Source organism: Lichenostomus cassidix, chromosome 8 (genome assembly GCF_008360975.1).
Source record: "Lichenostomus cassidix isolate B80296 chromosome 8, HeHo_3.0, whole genome shotgun sequence".
Taxonomy (NCBI): Eukaryota; Metazoa; Chordata; class Aves; order Passeriformes; family Meliphagidae; genus Lichenostomus; species Lichenostomus cassidix.
The window spans coordinates 11,248,775-11,274,551 of NC_139489.1; the positions used below are offsets into that span (position 1 = coordinate 11,248,775).

A 25,777-nucleotide genomic window follows, 5' to 3' on the forward strand; every position below is an offset into this window, starting at 1 on the left:
CTACTAAGGAGAAGTGTTATTATTCTTGTTACTGGGCTGTGGGTATGCATTAAAAGAATGACTTAGAATTGAAAAAAAAAAAATGAAAGCCATCTGCCTATCACACCACCATACTTAAGGGTGATGTTTTTGTATGTTTTGCTTCCTGTCTTCCACTTTTGCATGACTCTGCTTGTATTTTCTACATGAATACCAGAAACATTTCTCTAGAATTGTGAGCAGCTTGGCAAAGACTGTTAATTTGTGTTTCTGTTGTCATTCAACTAAATGCAGTTGCAAATGTTCTCACCTCTTTCCTCATTACTTGCTAAAGATATCTTTTCTTGTGACATTTTAAAGCTAGTGACAAATGAGGGCCAACAAAACTGAATTTTCATTATCATTGGATCTTTCATTGGTTTTCTTTCACAGTATTCAATGCAACACTTGATCCTCACCTGCAACATATTATGTTCTAAACCCTTTTAATTTCTTGTAAGTTATAGATCCTTTTGCTGTTATTTTTGGCTCAATTATTTCAGTTTGGCTTTTTTTCAAGCAGGCAGCTTGCCTCTGTCTCCAAATCCCCTTTTAAATCCCATTCTTTCATCAACCCTTCTTAAAACATTCTCTGTCCAGGAAACTCTTAAATTTCCCATTATCTTTGTCTTTACTTGACTACTTCGTTATTGAAGGGTTTAGGCATATAAAGCAGAATCTATATTTATATTATGTTTGGCTATGATGATGCTAAATTTTGCATTTTAATGACATTTAAAATAGGTTATTTTGGAAGAGTGTGTACACTAAAGAAATTATACTCCTGGTTCGTAATGTTTACATAACAAGCACAAGTTTTATAGTTATAAAAGAAAATATAATTAACAGAATGACAATTATACTAATATCATAATAATTTCAAACTATATAGTTCACTGATGATACATTACACAGCCCATAAAAGCACTGACTGCTTTTTTTCTGAATGCATGTCATTTCCACATGAGATTAAACAAGAAGATTATGATGGAACCTTATTGTCTTTGTCAATGGCAAATATTCCTTCTGCCAGATGTGGCACTTAGGTTTTCTCATTATTTTGCTAAACTAACACATTGCCGTTCTGGCAAGAGTGCAATACTGATATCAAACAAAGAAGGAGAAATGAAGCTAAAACAGTGCTAAAATCCCATCAGTCAAGGACAGCTAAATAAATATAAAGTGGCTGACAATGACTCACTTCAACTGCAAGTTGGTATCTTGATATGATTTTATGATATTTTAAAATATATAAATATTTATATTAAAATAAATATTTTTATACCCAGTTTATATGAGATGCCTGTACAAATATAAAGAAAATATAAAGGAGAAAGCAGTTGCAACCAATTTGCAATTATGAAAGCAAGTATTATATACAGAAGCAAAAAAAGGAGTGGAGATTACCATAAAATCATAATAGTACCTAGCTGCCCAGTCTGAAAAACAAATTAGAAATTACTCTCAGGAAGTAACGATCAATAACTGAATTCAGGAGTGAGGAACTGCTCACATGCAAAACTTGAGCTCATTTTAACTGTGGCAGTGATTTAATACTCCAGTGATTTACCACATGCTGTTTATGAATTGTGTGAAGCATCAACAACCTTTACTCAGAGAATCTCAAGTGGAAAGAGAATGCATATCTGGATACAAATGTGTCATGCAGTGATGTTATTGCATAGGAAATCTGTCATGAGAACGTGGGGGATAAGAAGGCTGGTTTCCAGGCAACCTTACCCAGCTGAGCTGCTAAAAATGGCTGAATTTTAGGGGAACATCTTGGTAACTGGAACAAGAGGGGTTAGGGGTCAAACAGAGTGAACTGAAGACAAAGTCACAGCTGGCAGTGGGTATCTTGGCACAGCTGAAATGGACTTACACAGATACTTTTGCATTTTCTCATTCTTGGAATGAGCCAGGAAAATCTCCAGTGTAAACTAAGCCAGCAAAGTATCTGAGTTCTTCAGAAATACATTACTTCTTCCAGAGTATTGTCTCTCATTGGTGTCCAGGAGCAAGGAGAAGGAGTGGTGTGGTGCCAGTTACTGATGTGGTCATTAGCTCATGTAGGAGAGCTCCAAAATACAACCAAGTGCTTGGAGAAACACCTGAGACCTGGTGTTGGAACAGTCCAAAGCAATGCTAGTGCAAACTAAGATCTGGCTTTTCTGGAAGAGTATGCAAGGGAAATTGAATTAAAAACTACTCAGAAAAAGCTTGGGCTTTGAATTGTACATTTTATAAACAAACATTCAGATAAATTCATGTAACTAAATTAAAAGCAAGCTGATGGTTTTCTACTGGCTATGCATGAACACTTCAAGAGCTAGAACACTTGTAATCACAAAGTCCCGACAGCACTGAAAGGCAGGAGGGGAAACCCCCTTTAAAACAAAACAAAACAAACAAAAAAAAAACTCCAACCAAACAAAACAAACAAAAAAATACCCCAAAACAAACAAACAAAAAAATCTTTCCTCCAAATTATTAATAAACATTTTTCTGGTTTTGTCTCAGATCTGTCAGATCTTGTATTACAGAAGGAATAATCTAGGTTTTTAGAATTACTTTGAAATACATTCTTCTGAAAAATATAAATAAGCAAATAAATAAAGCAAATAGTACCTCTAACTGAGACTGCCTTGTGGAAGCACCAGCTAAAATTTCATGTCTTAACAATCTCTCTGTAGCCTTTTCTGGAATAATGCTTACACTACTCATAACTTGATTGGAAAATATAAAAGCAAAGTAACTTGATTAGTTTCAGATATTTTCACCCATATTAAGATGTCAGGATTATATTTTGGGCCAGTCGTTTTTGAGGGCCACAGCTTTATAGAATATCCTCTATTTGGAGAACTTGCAGTCATGACTAGTGTCTGGTTTAATAAGGATTGTTCTTTGCTGCTGGAATGCTCTCAAGGGTGATAAAGGTTTTTAACGTTCATTGTGTTTATTTGTACTTGCCATTCAATTTCTCAACTTTACTAGAGAGACTGTCAATATAATGCCACTTGTTTCTAGAGATCAGAGAATTTTTATCTTTAACAATTAGATTTTTAATTAGAAACATACCATTTGGCTTATTTCAAATGCATTCAGGCCAAAAGGGAGTATTGAAGAATTGGCATCAGTGAACCCTATCAAGGAGTTCCAGAAGAAAAGAGCATCCAATTATTTTCTCATGAAAAAAGCCTTTCAAGACAACCTTAGCTAGCCTGAGGAATATTTAGAGTAATTAGAGAAAAAGTTAAAATACAGTCAGGCAAGTGTAGAATGAATACACTCCTGAACAAGTGCTTACAGAACTTTAGAATTGGGGAAACGTGAAAATCAGGTCAACTTCAAGTAAAAAACCTCAAAAATATATTTAGCCTCTTCTAATATTTGGGACAGAGGGTCATAGATTCCATGGAATGGTTTGGGTTGGAAAGGACCTTAAAGATCATCTAGTTCCAAGTTCCTGCCATGGACAGGGTCAGTTTCCACCAGACCAGGCTGCTCAGAGACTGATTGAACTTGGCCTTGAATGCTTCCAGACACTTACTCTCATTCTTACAAGAGGAAACGACCTCTTGACTAAAAGTTTTTGTCATGTAGTGACGATTTGTTTTACAGCTTGCTGTAGTTTCCTGTCCAAAGCACACAGGAGTCCAGGCTGTAGGAGAGCAGGAGGAAAGCTTTTAGTGAACTGATGCAAAACAGACTCCATTGCCATCAAGACTATAACAGTATTTCCGGCCTGATTGATTAGCATGGCTCGAAACTTAAATATTCAAGAGACATAATGAAAAGGTCCTGTGAGCCTTTTCAATGCAGAGGCAGAACACAAATATTAATAAAACTGATGGGCAACAGCAAATTGAAACCCTCATTTAACTAAAGCTCTGTGAATTAAACCAAAGACCATTTTCCTCCATTTAGTGGGTTTCCTCTCAGTTGTCACTTTGTTTTGACTCCCTTTTCTCTGCTCTGGAGATTCAGTCCAAGTAATTTGTTTAAGTCTTCCTACACAGTACTCTGGGGTTAGCATTACAGTACTACAGAGGGCAAACTGCACACTTCCATTAGCAGGAGAAATTTTCATTCAGACTTCTAAAGGTACCTTTCAAAATTAGATAAACTTTAATTGATTTCTTCAAGGAGTCAGATTAGAATGTCATATATTAATCATGTGCTTTTTTTTTACTTGAGAACACAAGGAACTTCTGCTGTAACAGCAGTTTTATTAATATATGCTGTTCAGCATTAAATATTACAGGTCTTAGTAAAATGACCAAGGGTATCCAGAAGCTTTTAATGCTGAACATTTCTGCAGTGTCCATTTCTCTTTTGCTGATAGACAGCAGTGTGAATTTGAAAAACAGATTCTGTTTATAAAGGGAAACTGGTTAAAACAGGAGTATGGGATAGAAAAGAAAATGAGAGGAAACTCAGAGAATGGTTGTGAAACTCTGTTCTTTCAACATTTGTTTTTGTTAAAGGTGGAGTCCAATCTAGTTTAAGGATATCTGCAAAAAGGTGTAATGAATAGCACCCAAAGACATGAAAGAGCTGGAAAGGCAGGCCTAACTACAGAGAAAAGATGTTTAATAGAAATGTACTGAAGTCAGTGAACAATCTGTTCAGTTCAAGTTGCCATGGAAACTATCCTATTAAATGCTTTAAAAAAAATCAGTTCTAGAAACAAAGTACTACAGTTTGCCTTACAAAATGTTTCCTGAATAAGCTCAAACCATGTGTATTTTTTGGTGCTTCTAAATAATTTTGTAAGCACAAAGAATTTTTTTTCTCTTTCAAAATCACCATTGTACACTGTAATAAAGGCATATGCGAGAAAGTCTCCTGCTCTATTTCACCCTATGCAAACCATGGCAAAATGTGGAAAAAATAACCCAAGAGTCAATCTGCATTTTTTTTAATGTGAAATGCCAGAAACAGTTGTTTGCTTCTTCTTTTATAGATGTTATTTGAACTTACTTTCTGGTGTTACATATATTGGGGGAGACTGAACTGCCAAGGTTAGTTGAAGTCTCTGCAATCCAATTCTTTCCTGATTTTGAACCAAAAGTTGCTGCCTGCAGCTCTGCTGAGCAGTACAGGGCATAAGGATTCAGTTACAATGATGGTGAGCTCAGGTAAGTTACTGGAGATTTAAACAACAGTGACAGCATTATTCTCCAAGAGGTGCTGCATTTATGCCTCACTGAATATTTTTGCAGTAAATTATGAAGCTTTTCTCGGTGGCTTGTGGAAGTGTCTGTAGTAAAAGCATTACAATTTACAATATCTCACCATCATTTCTGTAGGCAGTAACAGTAGGGTAGAGTACCTTATTTCCTCACACCAGCTTGCCCCTCCACTGGCAAACTGAGGCCTTATGCCTTCATGAACAAAATATAACTTCACAGCTAAATTTATGAGTTCTACCTTTACAGTCCAGAGAACTTGCATAATTCTTGGGGGATATCAGGCATCCCACACAGTTGATGCAAATAGGATCCACAGCAAAACTTTTCATATCATACCAAAAGTTGATAAAGAAATATAAAGGTGTATTTTAAACCCTCTCTCCCTCCTAGATTTAGATGCCTTGCTCAGGGCTGTGGATTGGTTCTGTTCACATAGCCCAGTATCCCTAAAGACAGCTACCAAAACCTTTTCTTGAAAACATTTGTAGCAACAATTCCTATATTTTAAAGCATTGCAGAAAAAAGTGCCTTTTTATTTCTTTTATATTTCCTAATCACTGTCGAAGTACATCCTATATATTTTTACATACACATATAAAAGTGCAGTGATTGCAAAGATGCTGTTTTACTCTATGGGATACAAACCTGCTCTTAAAATCACTTATTTGTATTGTACTGAAGCAGAAGAGTGGCTTCTCTGGGTACATTGGAAATTAGAAAAAAAATCCCCTATGTATTTTCAGAAAGCCATATGTTTCCTATTTGGTTTTTTTTTACTCCTTATGTATCCCATGATTGTGCAGTCAACATTAGTCATTTTGGGCTTAAATACTAGTCATAAAAAGTGGCCTAGTTTTAGAACTCCTTCACAGCAGTGCATCTTGAATCTGTGGACTGTTTCTTCAGACAGTTTGATTCCTTCTTAATACAGAAGTCCTTTATAAATACTATAGAAGTTGAAAGTTGTAAAACTGTCTAATGATGCATGAATAGATATTTTAGTAAGCCTTGAATATGCTTGGTCAAATGTTAAGCAGAAAAGGTCTTTGAGAGGCAAAATTTGAGTATAACTGTCGATTTTTATCTGAATAGCAGCAAATCATAGGATCCGAGGTCACATGCTGGGTTTGGGGCGTTTTTTCCAACACTCTATTCTTGTCCTTCTCTGTGCCAAGATCTTTTTCTTTTTGTAAACTGAGTCGAGACAGGCCTGCAGAGAAGCCTGCCTTATCTAAAGTTAAAAAAACGCCAAACCAACAAAATGCGCTTACACAAAAAAACCCCAAACCAAACCACTAGCAACAAAAACCCGAAGCACTGAATTTCAGCTCTCAGAAGGCAGCTCTTGGGGTAGAGAGGTGTGGAGGTGTTGCATATAGTGTTGAGGTGTATGATGTGAAGGATCCATTCATTGGGATTGTCATCATCTGTCTAAAAAAAGGAGCTGAGCAGCACCAAGTTTGCAGTTCAAGTACAGAGGGAAGTCTCCTGCTACACTTCTCTGCTGCAGTGGCTTGATGCAAGAAAAAGCTCCTGGGAGAATTTATACCAAACAGCATAAATACTCCACAAAGAGAAGAATCATTTAAGGAGTGATGGTGATTTACAGAAAAAAGAATTCTAAAGGAAAAATAGTGCTAACTTCCCAAAAGAATTTTGTAGGCACTGGGAGCTTTCTATAAATACAGACCTAACTGTAAACTAACTGAATAGTGTATGTGACAGAACTATTTTAAAGTGAGTGATAGATAGCAGCTATGTATAGATAATAGGGGTATTGAATGTCTCTAATGTCTTTAAAACAAAAATATATTTGAAAATCAAGCTCCAGTTCTTCAGGTTTAGTTAAAATGCTGTCCCCTCTAGTTCAGGCTTTTTAATCAAATTACTATTAAAATTGCAAATGAGGTGTTTGGTTTACCAGAACACTACCACACTGCTCTGATGATGCAAACTGCTGCTGTTTTACTGGGAGGGTGTTCTGGCTGCATACCTTGTTGGTAAGTTTGCCCTTAAGAGGTAATTTCTTTGAAATTTTTTCCAGTGTCTGAAAATTAGTATGAAACTAAATAGATTTTGCTTTCATTTTCATGCTTAGTAATAATATGTATTTTTTCCATTATAAATATGCACAGATGTTAAGAAAAACCAACCCCCCACAAACTCTAGCAAACAGGATATGACTTTTTCCTCTCTAAATTACCTACAGATATTCTTCTTGATGTTCTTGAAGAACATGAATGCAAAATCTGAAAAAAACCCCAAACAACCAAATTTAAAAGCCAGATAATGTGATCTTGGCTTGCAAGTATTAAAAATGGGTTAATCTCTAACTCTGTATAGATATAATTTTTTATTGTTATATTTAGTACCGATAAGAAGTTTTGTTTTAAAAGAATAATCACAGAATCACAGAATGGGGAAAGTGGGAAGAGGGACCACAGTGGGTCATCTAGTCTAACCTCCCTGCTCAAGGAGGGTCGTCCCAGAGCACAAGGCACAGGATTGTGTCCAGATGGTTCTGGAATATCTCCAGTGAGGGAGACTCTAAAACTTCTCTGGGCAATCTCAGTGCTCGGTCACTTGCACAGTGAAGAAGTTCTTCCTTATTTTCAGATGGAGCTTTCTGTGCACCAGTCTGCCTGTTGCCTCTTGTCCTATTGTTGGACACCACTGAGCAGAGCCTGGTCCATCCTCTGACACCTCCCTTCAGAGACTGATAGATATTGATTAGGTCCCTTTCAGTATTCTCTTCTTGAGGCTGAACAGGCCCAGCTCCCTCAGCATTCCCTCAGAAGAGGTAATGGCACAGAGTTTTGTCTTTTCTAGAAACCCAGAAGTAAAAGGGAATCACAGTGATCTCACCTGTCAGCATTTTGTAGATGCTGTTATTAACTCTGATGTTTTTGCAGTTGTATGCATTCCGAACAAACAAAAATCACCTTGAAAAACATTAACACTGTTAGCTCATCTTAATTCCTATTAGTCCATTTTGACACAAGTAACTCCACTCTGCTGAGCAGTATGAAATATGTAAGAAAATTTGTATTTTGGGGAAAAAAAAGTCTTGAAGTGTGAAGGTATTCCTACTGTGTCTTACCTTATTTATTAGTTCTGGAGCAGAGGAGGTCAGAGCACAGCCATCTCTGCTTTCCAGAGGCATACTTTAACACTCAGCTTGCAGAAAGCAGCTCAGGCTCAAAAATTGATTTGAAGTATAAATCAAATTTAATGGTATGGCTCATAAAATCCATTCCCAGGGAGGACTGCCCTTGCATAAAACTAGTAGAGAAACATGTAATTTTTATTTGTTTAAATAATTTGTGTCTGACATGTTCCTTGGAATATTTACATTCTCAAATTCAAACTTGAAAACTGAGCATAATTTTAAGCAGCAGTCATGCTGTATTTTAAATTTAGTCTCATTCTGCTGCCTCTTTTCTCCTTTTTCTGTGATTATTTATCGTCTTCAGCAAATTTGGAGGAGAAACTCCTGTTCTATCTGGTACAAATATGAATAAAATGTATCAGGCACTTTTCACCATTATTTTCTAGAAGCATTCAAGCAACAGTGAGGTGATAAGGGAGAGCTTTTCTGTTTCTGTGTAAAACAGTAAAGCAAAACCCCAACTAAAACCCGCAAGGACTGGAGCAGAGGTTATTAATGGGTAACAGAAAAGTTTTCTCATTTCATCAGGTATCTGACATTCACAACAGCTGTCACTAAGTCCTAGTGAAGAAAATGTCCCTTCACTAGGAAAAAAATTAAATCTGTTTTGCTGATATGCCTTAAGACTACTGATTCATTAGCAGCAAAATTGAAAATTATTAAGAATTCTATATCATTCCTTTATTATTTGCTGAGATGTACTGTCATAGTTTGTTACTATGGAAAATAGGTGGGTTGGAGCTAGATGATCTTCCAATCCAAACCATTCTATCGTTCTGTGGACTTACTTCACAAGCTAGCAATGACAGGCAGTAACTGAAACTCATTAGCCTATGAAGTATCTACTACCAGTCAGATATTTACTAATTACAACCTAAAGGACAAGTCAAATGGCAGTCAAAAGCCTGCATTTTCCAACTCTAAAGACAAATGTCAGGCAAGAGTTTCTCTACAGGCAGCAAACTTCTCTATTTAGCAATTAATGTACTCTTGATATTGTTTAAGTAGCTACACAGACAGCTATGCTCCAGTAATGGATATGTTTCCAGATAATATTTGTAGATACAACTTGACTGTAAAGGCATCTGAAATTACAGAGTACCCATCTTTCTTCAGAGCTCATTATGTGTAAAATGTAATCTTCCTCACGTTGCTTTCAAGTACATGGAAGCAGCCATACTGAGAATATACAGATTGCAGCTAAATCACTGTATTGCTGATGGCAATGTGGTGTCAAATACCATTTGCTGTCTAACTGGAGGGACTTTGCCTTATGTGATCACTTGCTAAATCCCACAGTTGTTTTCCAAAGCGCTCTGGTAATGAGGCAGAACAGTGTTTTCAGCCTGATACAGGTCAAGTCATTCACAGTTTAGAGACCTAGTTGCTAGAAAGGCAGAATCAGAAATGGCAATTGTTAACTGTAAACACGAGGGGACTGCATTAAACAGGGTGCCAGACTGTCACTCTTTACAAGGAACCTCACACCAAAAATCTAGCTCCTCACCCAGATCAGCACAAAAACTGGTTGGAGGCACTTTCAGTCTGTAGTTTTCGGGGAGAACAAGAGCAAAACTTGAAAGAAGTAATGCTGCTTTCAATTCTTTAATTTGATTGTAAGCTTGGAATTCTGATCCTGATTTTTAAATGAATTTTACTCTAAACTTTGTGCCTAAAATTATTTTTATCCATACACTTGCAAAGGTATTATAAGAAGTAGAATCTAAAATGAAGCCTTTTGTATGCATTATGTCTTTTGCAGGGTCAATTATTTTATTGCATTATTACACCCAAAAATAAAGGACATAGGGTTCATATTGTCACTTGAAATGTTGGAAATAAATTAATCTCTTATTTGAAAATGTCTGGGGGTTTTTGTTGGTTTTTTTTTTAAGATGGCAGTTCTCCCGCTGCAGTGTAATAGGCTTAGAATTACTGTGAATCAAAAAATGAAAATAGTCTGTGTAACCAGTGTAATGGTACTTCAGCCTAATGAAGAGTACTTCAGTTTCAGTGATGATGGGACCACGAGGAGAAACCTGCAAGGGTAGTGCATGAGCCCTGTAAAAATCAGTGGGCAGCAGTTTACCCATTCCAGTCACCTTGCAGTTCGTCCCACTTCATCTACTCCTGCAGCTCTATGCATTTAACTGTGGCTATTTCTGAGAGCTGTGCTGTCAGAAACTATGGCTTGATAACCATATGCTGCTTTGAGATGACTCACAGAACATGCTTCGTGCTGATGTTCTGCACTGATGATGTAATGCTGTCACATGAGGATGTGTTACTGGCAATGCTGTTGCTGACATTTTACAGACCAGGTTAAAGTGTTGTTGGTGTGAGCATATTGACACCACATAACCTAGATTATGTCCAGCATATATATATAATTGTCATTTATCAAAACAACAAAGAATTCCCATTCTGACAGTCTTGCTGGCCAGTATTTGTCATTTCTCTTTGATTGTAATATACAGTAAGTGACAAAATTTTGAGTGGCTAAATCTCAGGAGAAAAAAACCATGCCAAATCCCCCATTTCCCTGGGTTGGAAGGGACCTCAAAGATCATTTCATTCCAAACCACCTACCACAGGCAGTGACATGTTCCACTAGACCAGGTTGCTCAAAGCAGAAATAAGAAGAAATACAAACTATGCAGAATATCTATTTCAATTTGTCAATTGCTTAATCAACAGGAGGAGGATCAGTCAAGTTTTTCTGCCTATGAGAGCACAGGAGGTGAGTTTCATTTTCAGTGTCAATTGCCATTTAATTTTGAAATCTTTGATTTCTTGCCATTTAAATAGTTACTTAGAAATTAAAGTGACTTCAGGTTGTTTATATTGTGAACTTTATGTCTCAAAGGATTTTTGTCATGTGAATTCTCTTTGAATGCAAATTAAAGATTGTAAAAGACATTTCTATACTCTTTAGGCCAGTGGACCCAAAATTATTAGAAAATACTATTGTTTATCAGCATCGGATCTCATAGGTGTTTTCAGAAATTGGCAGTTTTGAAAGTCTCCTTGGAAAGTACGAGGTGCTAAGAATCTAAGAGGAAAGAAAGGATAAAGAAAAACTTTTCATGGCTAATTGTTTTTTTGTAATGAGATCTACATACCACAAAATAAACCCCAAAACGCTATGAGGTAAATTAATGTGTCTTGTAAGTGATTAACTCAAAGACATAATAAAATTTCAGCAGGCTCACATGGTGCAAGAGCGCCTTCTGTACTGGTATAATCAGTGTAATCAATTAATTAATCAAACAGTGTAATCAATTCCTTCAGACCAGAAGGAATTGCTTTTTCAGAAGATATAATATCAGTAAGGCAAAGCTGTAATACATACCATAGTTTTGGTGAGAGTATTGCCTGAATTTCATTTAAGATGGTTATTATTTGTCTCAATTTGAGAGTCAGAGGAATTTAGAACTACATTTCAGAGAGTATAAAATCTAAATGGGAGGTGGACAAGCTTCTATAGCTATTATAATGTAATAACATACTTGATGAAAGCTGCAATGGCTGAGGAGACATTACATCACATTAATGCATCAAGATGAATCTGCTTCTCTTTTCCTCTTACATTTTATAAAGAGCTGATGTGTATTGCAAGGTCTATTTTCAGGTAAAATGTCTTTATCATATCTGCAATGACAACTACAAAACTGAGAGATTAGTAGGCTTGTGGATTATAGCTCCTTTTGGAATGGAGAGACTATAGCAGAAAGTAAATTAGTAAAATCAGATCCCCTTGCATGAGTGTTACACAATTTGGTGTGGTAAGTAGCTGACATTAAAATTAGTAGCTCTTGCCACTAAAGAATTTTTATTTTCATTTTAGACTTTTCAGAAGATCTGAGGAAATCAAACATCATTTTTGTTGTTGGTAAGTAGGATTCCTAATTTAACTGCCACATTTGAATGTTCCCCTGTTGTTTAGCTTTAATTATATGATTTATTTAGCAAAACAGATTGGTTGAGAATATGTATTCTACAATGGTGGATTAGTCTTTTGAAAGGGAGTTAGGATTTGATAACATGTAATTAGCTTGGGTCTGACCATACTATCAACAGCTGTGTAAAGCTCAGAGCAGGCAGCTCATTTGAGTGTGAACATGTTCAAAATAACCTTACTTCTTTTGCAGTTCAGTCGAGCTGTGTGACCTCCCACACCAAAGCTGCCTCACCAGCATTAATTAAAATGTTACTCAGTTGGATTATAATTCAGAAGTTTTAGATTTGGATGAAAAATATCAGGTCTCTTCCTCTCTTTTTGTGAAGCAACTTCTGTTAAATACAGGTTTCGATTCTGCATGTACTCAGTATGGGCTGCTCACCAGGCATGATGTTTAGCACTGAAGCTTTGCAGGTTTCAGGGTTTACTTTTATTGCTTTTGGAAATCCACAGAGTAAAAGCACCATGTTAATACCCTATATCACATGAATGTGAGTAATGTAATTAGCATAAATTTTGAGCAGTCTTTTAAAACAAATTATAACCAGAAGGTTGATCTTAAAGCTTGGTACTAATAACATGGAAAGAATAATTGCTTTTGTATTCAGCAGTTTTTAGAACTGCTTTCCTATACAGAGCAGGAACACACATTTCCAAGGACCTACGGAAAGATACCAGAACATGAGTGATTTTACATAAAACTAAATCAATTCGTGCATTGTTTTTCTAAGAAAAATAAAGGACTTCCAGCATTAATAATAAATGAATGGAAGTTTCATTCAGATTCAGGAAGCATCAAAAAACATCCCAAAACCAGCAGGCTGAGGGAGGTGATCCTTCCTCCCTGTTCAGCACTGCTGTGAATGCATCTGGACTACTGTGTCTAGTCTGGGCTCCCAGTACAAGATACATAATAACTTACTGGAGTGAGTGTGCTGCAGGACCACGAAGATGTTTGAGGAATAGGAGCATCTTTCATTTGAGGAGAGGCTGAAAGAACTGGGACTATTCAGCCTGGAGAAGAGAAGGCTCCAGAGGATTTTACCATGAAGTATAAATACCTGTTGGGAAGGAATGAAGATGAAAGAGTCAGAATCTTCTCAATAGTGCCCAGTGACAGGACAAGAGAAAATGGGGACAACTTAAAATGCATAAAATTTCACCTGAACATGCAAACACCGTTTTTGCTATGAGGGCAGCCAAACACTGGAACAAGTTGCCCAGAAACTGTAGTCTCCATCCTTAGAGATGTTCAAACCCCAACCTGAGATACCCCTGATCAGCTGTAGATGATCCTGGTGTAACAGAGTTGTTTGACTAAATGATTCCAAGACGTTCTTTGCAACCTAGAAGATTCTATGAAAAGACTGCTCTCATTTTGAAATTTTGTCTCTCCCTATTTTATACCAAATACAAGTTGACTGTATTCATTGCAAACCTATGATGGATGTTACATGTCTAAAAAAGTAAAATTAGAAGAGTTCACTGGAGACTTTTCTTAAGGGAATGGTGCATAACACCTCATTTTCAGTCTTTAAGCAAACTGTAATTTATGCTTCCTGAAGTACACCTTCCTGCTGTTCACTACAGTGAAAAATTCTAATTCTCTCTCTGTGTCTTGCATATCTTATTGAAAAATAGCATTTGGATTTGTTCACCCAGATTTGTAAAGAAAAAAATAAAAAGTGAAGTTATCTTACATGCCAGTCAAGAGCTGAAATCTGATCATTGTGAGTGGTACAAGAGTGAAAGAAAAATCTGAAGAAGTCTCACAGGAGCAGAACAAAACTGCTGGGGATGGGGAGAGAGAAAAAAAGCCCCCAAATGTCAGTGGTTAAGTACTCTGTTACAGTGGGCAGCACCAGAGGTGTTCATACGTTGACTAGAGAGAGAGCAGAGAAGATGGGTTGGAGAAGGCTACTGTAGGATACTGGAATGGGAAAAACTGTCTTGGGCTCAGGTGTCATTAGGGATGTTGATTCATTACATAGATGTCTGTATTCATGAAGAAATAATAAGATGCTTATAAAGGTATTTTAAAGCTACAGTTTTAAAGAGGTACATTTGAAGTAGTTTACAAACTAATAAAAAAAATGGACTATCTGCTATAGCTGACAAACAGAGACACTGTTTATAAGACAAAGGGAAAGAAACAGGCAGTTCCATCCCCCACTAATTACCCTTGAAAACTGTTCAAAAAGGGAAAGAAAAAGAAATAATCTAATTAGCAAAAGTTTATATTAGAGATAATGTAGGACTTAATTGGAATAACAGTTGACTTGGATTAATTAAGCAACAATGTCAATGTTGTATCCATATTGTAAAGCAGAGAAATAGTACAAGCAAATAAAAAATATAGGAGAAAACAGTAGGATAATAAAAGAAGCAAAACCAAGATAAATTTGGCCAGTAGAGTAAAATTCAAGAGAAAAAAAAAAAAATGTAAAGAGATGCAAAGATAAAACTGGGAGATGCTCTAATAAATATTCAAAACTTTATGGCCATTCAAAAATTATGGCCAGTCATTAAAAAACAAAGCAAATAAAAAAAACTATGTCATCAATTTTGAGCATAGTGAATGATGTATGATCTTCTAATTCTTAACGCAATATTCCATGTTGCATCCACAAAACTGTCATACATAACACAGTTACTGGGAGCATCCTCCCTGTCCTCTACAGGAGTTTCATAAAAATATTTGGGTTTGGTTGAGGCTGAAAGTGAAACAGGAGGTTTCAGTAATCTTTCTGCACTTGCATCAGAAAGAAGCTCCTGCTGACTTGTAAATGAGGTGTTTAAAGCTTAGCTAATGTAACCACTTTCCTCTACAGAATCTTTGTTATATTCTTGCTGATGATCCAAAGCTGGTAATTGCTTAAGCTCCAGTAAGTAAGTCTGGTCTTAAGTGAGATAGACCAGCTTTTCAGCTGACACTGAAGATTTTCTCACCATTTATACCTGGAAGTAAGACATTATCAGCTGCAGACAGGAGCTTCTTGCAAACACACCAAAATTAAATCTATCACAAAACTCAAACTCTTTTATTTGTCCCAGGTATGTCAGACCTTGAACAATGTAATCTAATTCAATTTATCACGAATTTAGGCCTGTTTTGAGTATGGAGTTTAACCAGATAAAGTCCCTTCCAACCTAAATTATGCTACAGTGCCTGTGTTGCAGCTCCTTCTGCAATCAGAGAGGCTTGGGATGAGCAGTGCTGATAATTAAACCCCCAGTCGATCAAAGTTAACTCTAGAAGCTGAGGGAAGCAGATTTCCCTGACTTCCTGTAAAATAAAATTCACATTTGCTTTAAGAAGGATGAAAACTCAGCGACATCCCAGGAAATTACATCACTCTGCCAATATGTACAACAGGTTGTTTTCCAATGAAAATAATTTCTCAGAAAAAAGAAATACAGAGGAAGTGTTGAGGGCTTTGTTGTTGTTGTTGTCGTTAAATAACAGCATAATTCCTGTATGGTCTCACTTAGACTAAAATAATTTGTGAACAACAGATGAGATGCTACTGAGAAACCTTCAAGTGCCATATTCTGAAGTTAAGACTTATTTTTACTTGTATATATAATCCAAGTAGCATTAATAAAATTGCCAAACTGATCAAGTCCTCCAAAATTTTTGCTTGAATTTAGGGGTAGATTGACTGGGGTTGTTTTGGTTTCAATTCAGACTTCTGTGGCTCCTTTGTGCAGCTAGGTTTCCCCTGCAGGCACTCCTCCATGATACAGGGATGATACTCATTATGATAACAAGGTCTTGAAATTGAAACATTTTAAAATAAATGGTGGGATTATCTTGTAAATCCTATTGCTGGCATTTTATATAAATGCCCATGATATTTTGGTATATGATAAACTTGTAAGATTTAAAATAGAGGCGTCTCAGTCTGTCTGTATGACACTTTTGCTCTATCAGTATTTCTGACAGCAAAGCTGGTCCGTGAACTGCTCATATTGCTTGTTCTGGCCCTGCTCACTCGCAGCAGCAGCAGTCCCAGCTCCCTCTGTCATCATTAACTCATCTGCTGGTGGTGCTGTGCTCTAGGTCAGAGTGCTACATTTGAGTCACATGCCCAGGCTCCTGCTCCTTGCCAGTCTGGGGGAGATTCAGCCAGGAGGGAGGAAAGCAGAGACCTTCCACTGATCTGGGGCTGACTGCAGTTGAACATTCAGAAGTGCTGCTTGTGCAATTGGTCATGTCACCCCACTCATGGAGACCACTCTTTTTCTCCCCTTGAAGGGCTCTGTGTGAAGTATTTCTGCAGTCAATAATTAAATGGGGAAGAGTAACCACCTAAGTCAGCAGTGCTGCCAGAAAGTTATTTACCAGCAGATCCCCTCACACAGGCCGATGAATCAACATAATGGAAAGGAACACTGCTCTAAGGGATTGCATAGACCTTTCAATCTGGCCTTGTCTACAGAAAACCAATATAGAGAACTGCATTTCATTTCCATGTTAGTACTCTGCTCCCACATTCTTGCTTACTGTTTGTATCAAAAAGCACAAGGGGACACTCAAACAGTTCTGTTTCCAAGAATAACCTCACTGATTAATACAACGTTCTTAATTTCTTCATCTGCAATTTTTTTTTATTAAGTTACCAAATGAGCTTTAAGGCAAGGTGTACTGCACTGAGCAATGCTAGGAAAATACAAAAGTGTGCTAACATTGAAGAACTGCTGGTAGTCAGTTCTGCATTGTCCTACAGGTCACATCACACTCATAATTCCTCTGGCTGTTTTCTAGACTTTAGCTTTTTGTCTTCATGTCATATATAGAAACCAGAAGACAACATGATTAATCTGAATAACAAGTTATCATGAACCAACACTTTTTTTCCCCCCCCAAAATATACGTAGGCAGATTACAAGATGACAGCATACAGAAAAAATGACAGTGTTCACAAAGAATCTTACGCCTTCACAACAAAAGTGGGGACATATTTTTCCACTAACAATTGAGCTATTGGGAAAACTTGATTATCTTTTTCAATGCCTCAAGTATTTTCCATATGAAAAACAACATAACAAGTTGCAGTGAAATCTTCTTAAGTGAAAAAAACTTTTTGCTAGCTTTTGTTATGTTTCATATGCAGTTGTTATTCCAGATAAACTTTCAAGTAATTTTCTTTTTCTTTAGAAAGATGAATAGATTTAATAAAAATATCCACTAAAAGAACAGGTACAATTTTTGTAACACTGCAAATGGAGGGTGAGCTTCATGGCTGCAGGATTAATTTGCTGTTAAAGCTGCTTATGTAGCAATATTTTAAGTATATACTCTGAGCAAGAAGGAAACACCTAATTAGTAAGAAAATGCACTTTCACATCCTTTCCCACCTAAATAGCTCTGTTTCAGTCACATTAAGGAGCTTCAGAGGGAGACAAGATAATACTTTAATTTCAGACATGTAAATTAATATTAGTGGAAATGCCAAGTGTGTGCTCAGCCCTCAATGCTGAATTTCCTGGGGAATTCAGTCTCTTCTCAGATCAGGCCAAGCAAGAACTGTGGTCTCATTCATGGATAAGAAAGCACAAGACTTGATAAAGTGAGTCATATGCATTTGTCAAGCGGTAGGATGCTTTGCTACTCATCGTGTGAATCTAAATTAATACCAGTGGCCATAAAAACTACCATTTTCAGCACATAACTTATCCAAATATGTTTTTTACTCTTTAAAGAGCTCAGTGTGCTAATCACTGCTTTGTTGGAGCTCTTCTATTAAAAAAATAGGTCATTTTAATTAATGTTCTAGAGGCATACTCATTACAGTGTATATCCTGCATATTATGTCATTCTAACAGTGTTCTCTCCTAAAATACTAACACACAAAGGTATTAGAAACACATCAAGTTTTCTGAATATTTACCTGCTAAAAACCTAAAAATGTCCTTGTATTGTTATTTCTAAAAAGAGATCTAGTTTGTTTTGTATATGAGGAGAAATTACAAAATTTCTCGTTGGGCTCTGCATTCAGAAGAGGAACAATTATATAAGAAACAGAATATAATAATTTTTGTAGCTGGGGGGTTTTTAACACTGTGTATATACACCAAATAAATAGGATTAAATTACTACACTGTTAGCATATTCAAGGCCAAGAGACAGTATGTGTAAACAAGCACGTGCATGCAAAACTTACTGATCTAAAAAAACCCAAACCTGGCCAGAAGTATAATTAATTGCCACTCAGATATTTAAGGGACTCATTACAGGTAATTTTCTTGTCATTGCTCTACATCTGTTTCTTTATAGCCCCTCCTATTTCTTCCTTGTTTTGTTTCAACTACTGTGTTTTGCAAAACAATAATGTTCTTCATATTATAGCAATAGAAAAACAACATTCTACCCACACTGGCCACAAGAGAAGCCTGCAACAAAGATAGTTCTAGAAAAATTGTAGCACAGGTGTGATTGTCACACCATGGGCTGATGGTTCTCTTTGTGAAGCTGAAGGAAAAGACTGCACCTCACAGAAGACAAACCCTTCCTTTGATGCTACTCCCTTATGACCCAACTTTTAGTCTCAATGACAGTACTGTAATTTCTATGAAAATTATACGCTCTGAGCAATTATTTCTTACATTGAATGCAAAAGTTAGAAGAAAGTTCAAGTGAGGCAGAGACGGTGCTAAATCCGCTCTACTGTGAACATGTTATTGCTATATTTGTTCGTGGAAAGATAACCAAACAGGAAAGCCACGTTTTCTAGCATCTGAAATGCACGTAGCAGAGCTGTGTATTCTACCTGCAAGTCCTGGCAGCTGATAAATACACAGCTCACCTGCTGAAAACAACTTTACGGGAAAGAATTTGAGCACCGTCTCCCTCCAAGGCTGTAATTACCTCCTGCTGCAGTAGATCTTGTGAATAGATCCATCAAAGGCTGCAAAATTGCTACTGCATGCGGGGAGGTTTTCTCCACAAATTCCCAGCAGCGATTTCCTTTCCCGCCTCCCACACTGGCACCGCCATGGCACCTCAGGGCCTCACCTCAGCTCCAGCAGTGCTGCAGCTCCCAGCCGGCGGTCACAGCTGGGGGGTGCCTGGCAAGTGGCTACCAGCAGTTTCCATGGTCTCTCCAGCCGAGCAGGGGTGGCTGCAATGCCTCAGCAGGAGCCTGAAGAGGCCTTTGGTTTTCATGCCATAGGCCTCAGGGAGCTGAGGGAGAAGCAGGTGCCTCCATGGAGGAGCTGGGCCAGGGCAGTGCCGGCAGAGCGGCGCAGGCAGAGCTTCGGGCTCTGAGGTGGAGGTGCTCGCCTTCCCAAGGAAGGAGGAGGGTCCAGGTGCCATTCCTGCCAGGATGACACCCACAGCATTCCCTGGGTTATGGCTCTTTCCCTCTGGCCTGTGTCTCCCACAGCTCCTGAGGGTGGTTCCAGCTGCAGGTGGAGCTCATTATTTCCCTCACAGAATGATGCACGAACATCACTTTGCTATTATTTGTTGCAGCTGTCAAACTGAGCAGGCACCGAGTCAAATACCCTTTTCCACAGGTTGTTTCATGTTTGTCCTTAACATGCTAATGGTGTTTTAGGAACAGGTTCCCTCTGTGACGGATATCACACTGTTGTGATTCGTTCGACTTCAGTAGACATTTTTGAGTCAGCAGTGTAGTTGTATCAGAAGTATATGACTTGTTCTACTGCAGATAGTGTCTCTAAAAAAAAAAAAATTGCAAAATAGTCAGTGTCATCAATTTCCTCACATTTTCATGGTGGCTGTAGTTTGAGAATTGGAAGATTTTTGTTCTTTTCTGATTCTAGTTATTTTTCCCCTCACCAAGGTGGGCCTGGCTCTGGCAAAGGTAGCCAGTGTGAACAGTTAGCCAAGAAATATGGATTTACCCACCTGTCCACTAGTGACCTTCTCCAAAACGAGTTATCGTCATTATCAGAGAGAAGTAAATTCATCAAGGACATCACGGAATGTGGTGAACCTGTGCCTGGCGTAAGTGATGGTTTTATTTGGTTTGTTTAATGGTTGAACAAAGGCAGTGGTAGATATATTGTCTAAAACAGTGGAAATAGGTACTGGAGCTGATGATTCCCCTTTCAGTAAAATTAATCTATAACCTGAGGGAGATGTTTCCTCATTGCCAAACCCGTGGCACTTGTTTCCCCTTTCAGTGCCAGTATTTCTTTATGTTTCACATAGGCAATAAATTAGCCATGAAATACAGTGAGACAGATGCATTGCAAAATGTAAGTGTAAGTACAGGAAACAGAAACTTTACGTCCTTTTTATAGCGTTACATTTCAGATTCAGAGCTGGTTCTCCTGGCAGCTATTTTAAATTGCAGTACCTGCAGCAGTTTCCTGCAGAGCTGGCTGACATCCCAGAGTAGCTGGACTGCAGCTTAATGGACACTGTGAAGGCAGAGGGTGTTGTTCTCAGCTGGACCTGACTTTTACATGGCAGGTCCACAGTCCCAACTCTTGGTGGGTCTTCAGCAAGTGCAGCTAGGTCAGAGGATGTGTTTGTTAATGAAAGGTACTGGGAAGTGCTGCTCAGGGGAAACTAAAAGCTGTGCTCAGGCTTGATTTTGATTGCTTTGCTCTTCAGTGTGTTTGGTCAGAAGAGGTCACTTTCCATGTAATATACCAGTGACACAGCAAAATGCAATCAGATTGGAAAATGCTGCAGCAGTACTCTAGAGTTTCACAGGTATTGACATTCAGTTTGAAACTATGAAATAAGCTATCTAGTGGGCACTTTGGGCAGTCTTGGATGGATTGCAACACTAGATTTTTGTGGCATAGCTGGTCTTGGGAGAAGAAAAAGCAGGGTGGCCTGCTACCTGCAGGCCAAGAAAAACACCTGCATTCTCAAGTGTTTTAGCCAAGGAGGCTTGTTTCAAGGGTGTAGGACTAAAGTGAGTGTAACAAACAAAGATATCAATCTTATTAATTAACCAATTTCCTCTCTTTCCTGTACAGGGTATTGTTCTAGAGGTACTGAAGGAAGCCATGGTTTCCAAACTAGGGGACACAAAAGGATTCCTGATTGATGGGTATCCCCAAGAGCTGAAAGATGCAGAAGAGTTTGAGAACAAGGTGACCATACAATTATAATGCTGTTACAACTCCTGTAATTCTGGTGCTGCTTGGGTCCCTCTCTTTAGCTGATTGCAGCAGTGGTGTGTAAAAAGCCAATCCAGTAGAGCTGTGCTGCTGATCACTGAAACGTTGGCACCCCATCAGTATAGCAAATCTAGCTTCTGTCCTTACCTACACAGACTCTAGAATACAAGGAGAAGTAAAGGCTGATTTAACCTAAATTTTATGTAAACCAGGAATAATTCTCATTTAGTGGAAAGCATCATTTTAGAACAGTTTTCTGGTTCTAGTGGATGGTGCTGTACTTCTTATGAGCATCTGTTCAAGCACTACCTGACGTAGGTTCATGAAAGGATCTTCACAGTTAATATTTCTTAGCAGTAAGCCATCTCTGCTAAAGCTTGCTGCCACTTGAAACAGCCAAACACAGATTTAATTTTTGTGATGAGTAACAGGTGGCCCAGCCATAAAAAGAGCGTTCTGCAAGTGCCTGTGTGGCAGCTCTGAGAGTTATCGATTTCCTCAGCATGTGCTAAGACCTAGTGAGAACTCTCAGCCGTACATTTCTCAGTCTGCAGAAAATACTCTGTCTAAGCCTATGAATTAATGTGCCAGGGTTTAGGAGAAGTGGTGAACTAGGGAAAATAATTAGTGTATGTTACATCCTATTACACTCCACAAATGTCCTAAAAAAGTTTGTAAGGTAATAAAACTTTAATGAATCCCCTGTTTTCTCACTGAACCTTTAGCTGCTTTATTTAGTTGATTACTACAAAAGCCTAGCAAGATTTAGGCATCAGAAGCCAGCCAAAATAACAGGCAATGGGATTTCCTATAGAAGCCATTCGCAGAAATGTTGACCTATTAGTTCCTTTATTAAAATGCTGTAGTCTATTAAAATTACATAGGGGACTTACTTCGTTTTGTGTCTAAGGAGGAGCTATTTCAGCAGTGCTGTTTCTCTGGCAGGCATACATGTCATGTCCTGTGAGCACTGGTCTATGTTATGAAGTGGGATTTAGACATTGGAGTGTCCTGGACTGAGGTATTGCCAGGCAAATAAGCCTTAATGCATCCAGTGCTGAAGCAGAGCCCCGTGCAGTTCCCTGAAAGCAAAAGATCCTTTTGTCCTGATCTGCATTTGGCATTTGGAGTAAAATACAAGGACCTCAAGTGACTGTTTTGAATGTGCTAAGTCACCCCTGTTGTGCTTTGTATCCGCTTAGCTTTTTGCAGGGTGAGTTTGGCTGGCTGTGAGCTGCTCAGTAACACTGTGAAAATTTTTAAATGAGTCATTTTTGTGATAATGCCCTTTCCAAAGGGTGATGAAGTTCTTAAGTTATAATTGAATGAAAAGAGGTGCACATCAGGCCTTATTAATTAATGACAGCAACGTACGGATGAATAATGCTACATATTTGCATGATATGTAAATAGTTTTATAATTGTTAACAAAGGCCTGTTCTGTTTAGAAGAAATCAAGAACAATGCTTATATTTCAGAGCTTGATAGCTTTGACTCTTAAACAGAATGAGCCATGTAGAAACAGCTCATTCTCCAGCCAGTTTTGCCCAATTCCCTTCAATGATACAATTGTACTTTTACCCAGCCGTAAGTCTAGAAAAGCACAGATCTCTGTTCCTTCCTCAGTCTTTCTGCAAGGTGGCCAAAAACCATTATTAAATTATATATTCCGCAGCACCAGGTGGGAAATACCCAGTAAGACCGAGTAAAGACCAAAAACACTAAACTTGTGTGGTATGTGTTATTTAAGCTAAATTGTGTCAGGTAAATAGTAATTTTTAAAAAAGTAGAAAAAATTGCTGTAGTACCTGATAAGGGCATTATTTTCACTTTTTGTAGGTTTAGTGTGGAAGAAAGATATTTCTGTAATGTTTTGAATTTCAGATAACAGCAATATTGTTGTACAGTGATGATATAACTGATGAAAGGAGTTATTCCCCATTTATTCTATTATAATTTAGAACAGACTATGATATTCCTGATGTGGAACTGGGAGGAAATAACTTCTCGCCATCGTAGTCTAGTTATACAAAAAGGGCATTTGTTTAAATAATTGATTAAGCCCACATCTTTTTTTAATTCTCTATGTCTCTTGCACTATTAAAACTGCCTTGTTGGCTTTTTTAATCCCCAAACCCAATGCTGCTACAGCTAATAGCATTAATGTTTTCTGGGCTGTGTGGAAAGAATGAGTAGATAAAAGCCTGTCATTGAACTGTCCGACATAATCCCTTGGCTTCAGCTTCTCTTAGAAAGTCATTAAGGGAGTAGAAAGGTCAACACAATCCAGACATCCTCAGTGAAATGCAGAAGGCCTGATATGAAATATTTACCTTTAGAATATTTCTTCCTTTAAGGGCTGTAAACAAAGATAACAATGGCAATTTCCATATATCAGTTATTTAGATTTTCTTTGCTGTAGCCATGGTAATAATCTGATTTTGTAATGGTCACTAGTGTGAAGAACAATCATCTTTTTTCAAGACTTCTCACCTTTTCCTATAAGGTGTTCTCCAGATCCCTGCTGGAAAGGGAAGGAATGAGAAAAAGACTGAGAGTGTCATTGAAGGATTAACTGCATGGAAAAGTTATCTTTTTGGTTTTTTTCAGTGAACCTGCAACACCTTTATTTTGCTTGAGAGAGTGGAGTTTATGCCTTTGGACTGAGCCCAGCAGTTTCTGCTCATACAAAACCTTGTTTCAGAGAGTATGACAGTGCAGAATGACAGTGCATTCCAAGATTTATGCTAAATGACACACATATTTTTCAGTGTTTCAGGGAAAGAATGATGAGGATTTGTTCGTGTTTAGAGCTTTTGGCTCTCTCCTGAAAACCATGAAGAGCATTTTTCTCTTTCTTGCCATTTCTTTTTTACCCATAAAGTACTGCAATATCTATGATCAAATATATATAGAAAGAATTATTTATTATTTTTGCCAGGCCTAAGAATAAAAAGATATAAATTTGTATTTATTTTTGTTATGGAAAAGGACAGACTCTCTCTCTCATGACTGGTTTGGCACTAGCCAAACAGCATTAAATGGTCAGCTTCTCACAGAATTTGGACATTGCTTGCCAATTTGAAAGTGCAGAAAAATGTATCACATCCTTTCTTTACATCACGGGTAGTAATGCTTTAGATACACTGCAAATAACGACATAAAATACTGTGTGGCATAAAGTAATTCACAGGATGTATTCCTGTGAATATTTGATGGTATGCCTGAGCCTGTCTGTTGTTATTCATTTCCATCTCAAGTGGGCACACTTTTATGAGGACATTTCCTGCTACTGCACCTTGAAATTTTAAGGTATAGTTTACCGCTCCTTTTTCACACATTGAATAAAGAAAAGGCTACAAATATAACTGTGCCAAGTATTCCATAAGTCCTGTACTGTTTGCATCAAGCAAATGATGAACTGACACTCTTCAGTCCAAGAAGCCAGAATTTGTCAGATCCTATCTCTTTATCTCTCTGTGTAGAGCCCAGTCAGGCACAGCCTTGGTCCTGAATGCTGGCAACTCTAAATGCTGCTACAGTGAGAGGTGTTTGTTAAGAAGCATAATTTCTGCATAGACAAATACTGTTTGCTAATAAATTCCTTCATGACTGTTTTGGTATTATCCAAACAAAATCTGTTTTACTGGGCCATACTTTGAATATTTATTGTTTTCCTTTGTCTCTAGATTGGGGAACCAAAGCTGGTGCTCTGCCTGGACTGCTCTGCAGAAACCATGAGCAGTCGCCTTCTGCTGAGGAATCAGAGCAGCCAGAACTCTGATAACACTGAAGCCACTGAGGAGAGAATTGAAAGCTACTACCAAGCATCAAACCCTCTGATTGCATACTATGAAAGCAAGACACAGTTATGCAAGGTAAATTACTTGACCTTTTAAATTAAATTATTGGTTTTTACTTCAATTATGTGCTGTATTTGGAAAACACTGACACGACACCATTTATGAACTGTTTCTACACTTTCTGGTTGTTCTCATTTTACAATTTTCTGGTATGGTTGCAACTTCTGCAAATTTCTGAGTTCCACAGTACAGTTTGAAAGAATAAAACCACATATTTATCCTTAGTCTTAACAGCATATCCTGCATCAATAACTCATCTGTATAGACTCTCTTATTAAACATAAATTCTGGAAAGCTTTTCTTTAAGTATTAAGATTGATTACTCTTTAAGGGCTTTCAGAATTAGGATGAAAGATTATGTAAATCCAAAGCCCTTTAGTAAAATATTCAAAACTGACAGTGTGTATCCTGACATAAAACAGACCTGCATACAAGAAAAATCTTTTTGCTGGAATAAATAACG

General features: G+C 37.6%; 1 protein-coding gene across 1 annotated transcript in view; it reads left to right on the forward strand.

The window, feature by feature from the left end:
- Positions 1-25,777, forward strand: part of AK5 (adenylate kinase 5) — an 82,054-nt gene that overhangs the window by 46,961 nt on the left and 9,316 nt on the right. Inside the window, exons 9-13 of the mRNA XM_085067863.1 lie at positions 11,080-11,122; positions 12,230-12,274; positions 20,155-20,318; positions 21,308-21,424; positions 25,141-25,329. Of these exons, the coding sequence (XP_084923989.1) occupies positions 11,080-11,122; positions 12,230-12,274; positions 20,155-20,318; positions 21,308-21,424; positions 25,141-25,329 (558 nt within the window). The remainder of the gene's footprint in view (positions 1-11,079; positions 11,123-12,229; positions 12,275-20,154; positions 20,319-21,307; positions 21,425-25,140; positions 25,330-25,777) is intronic.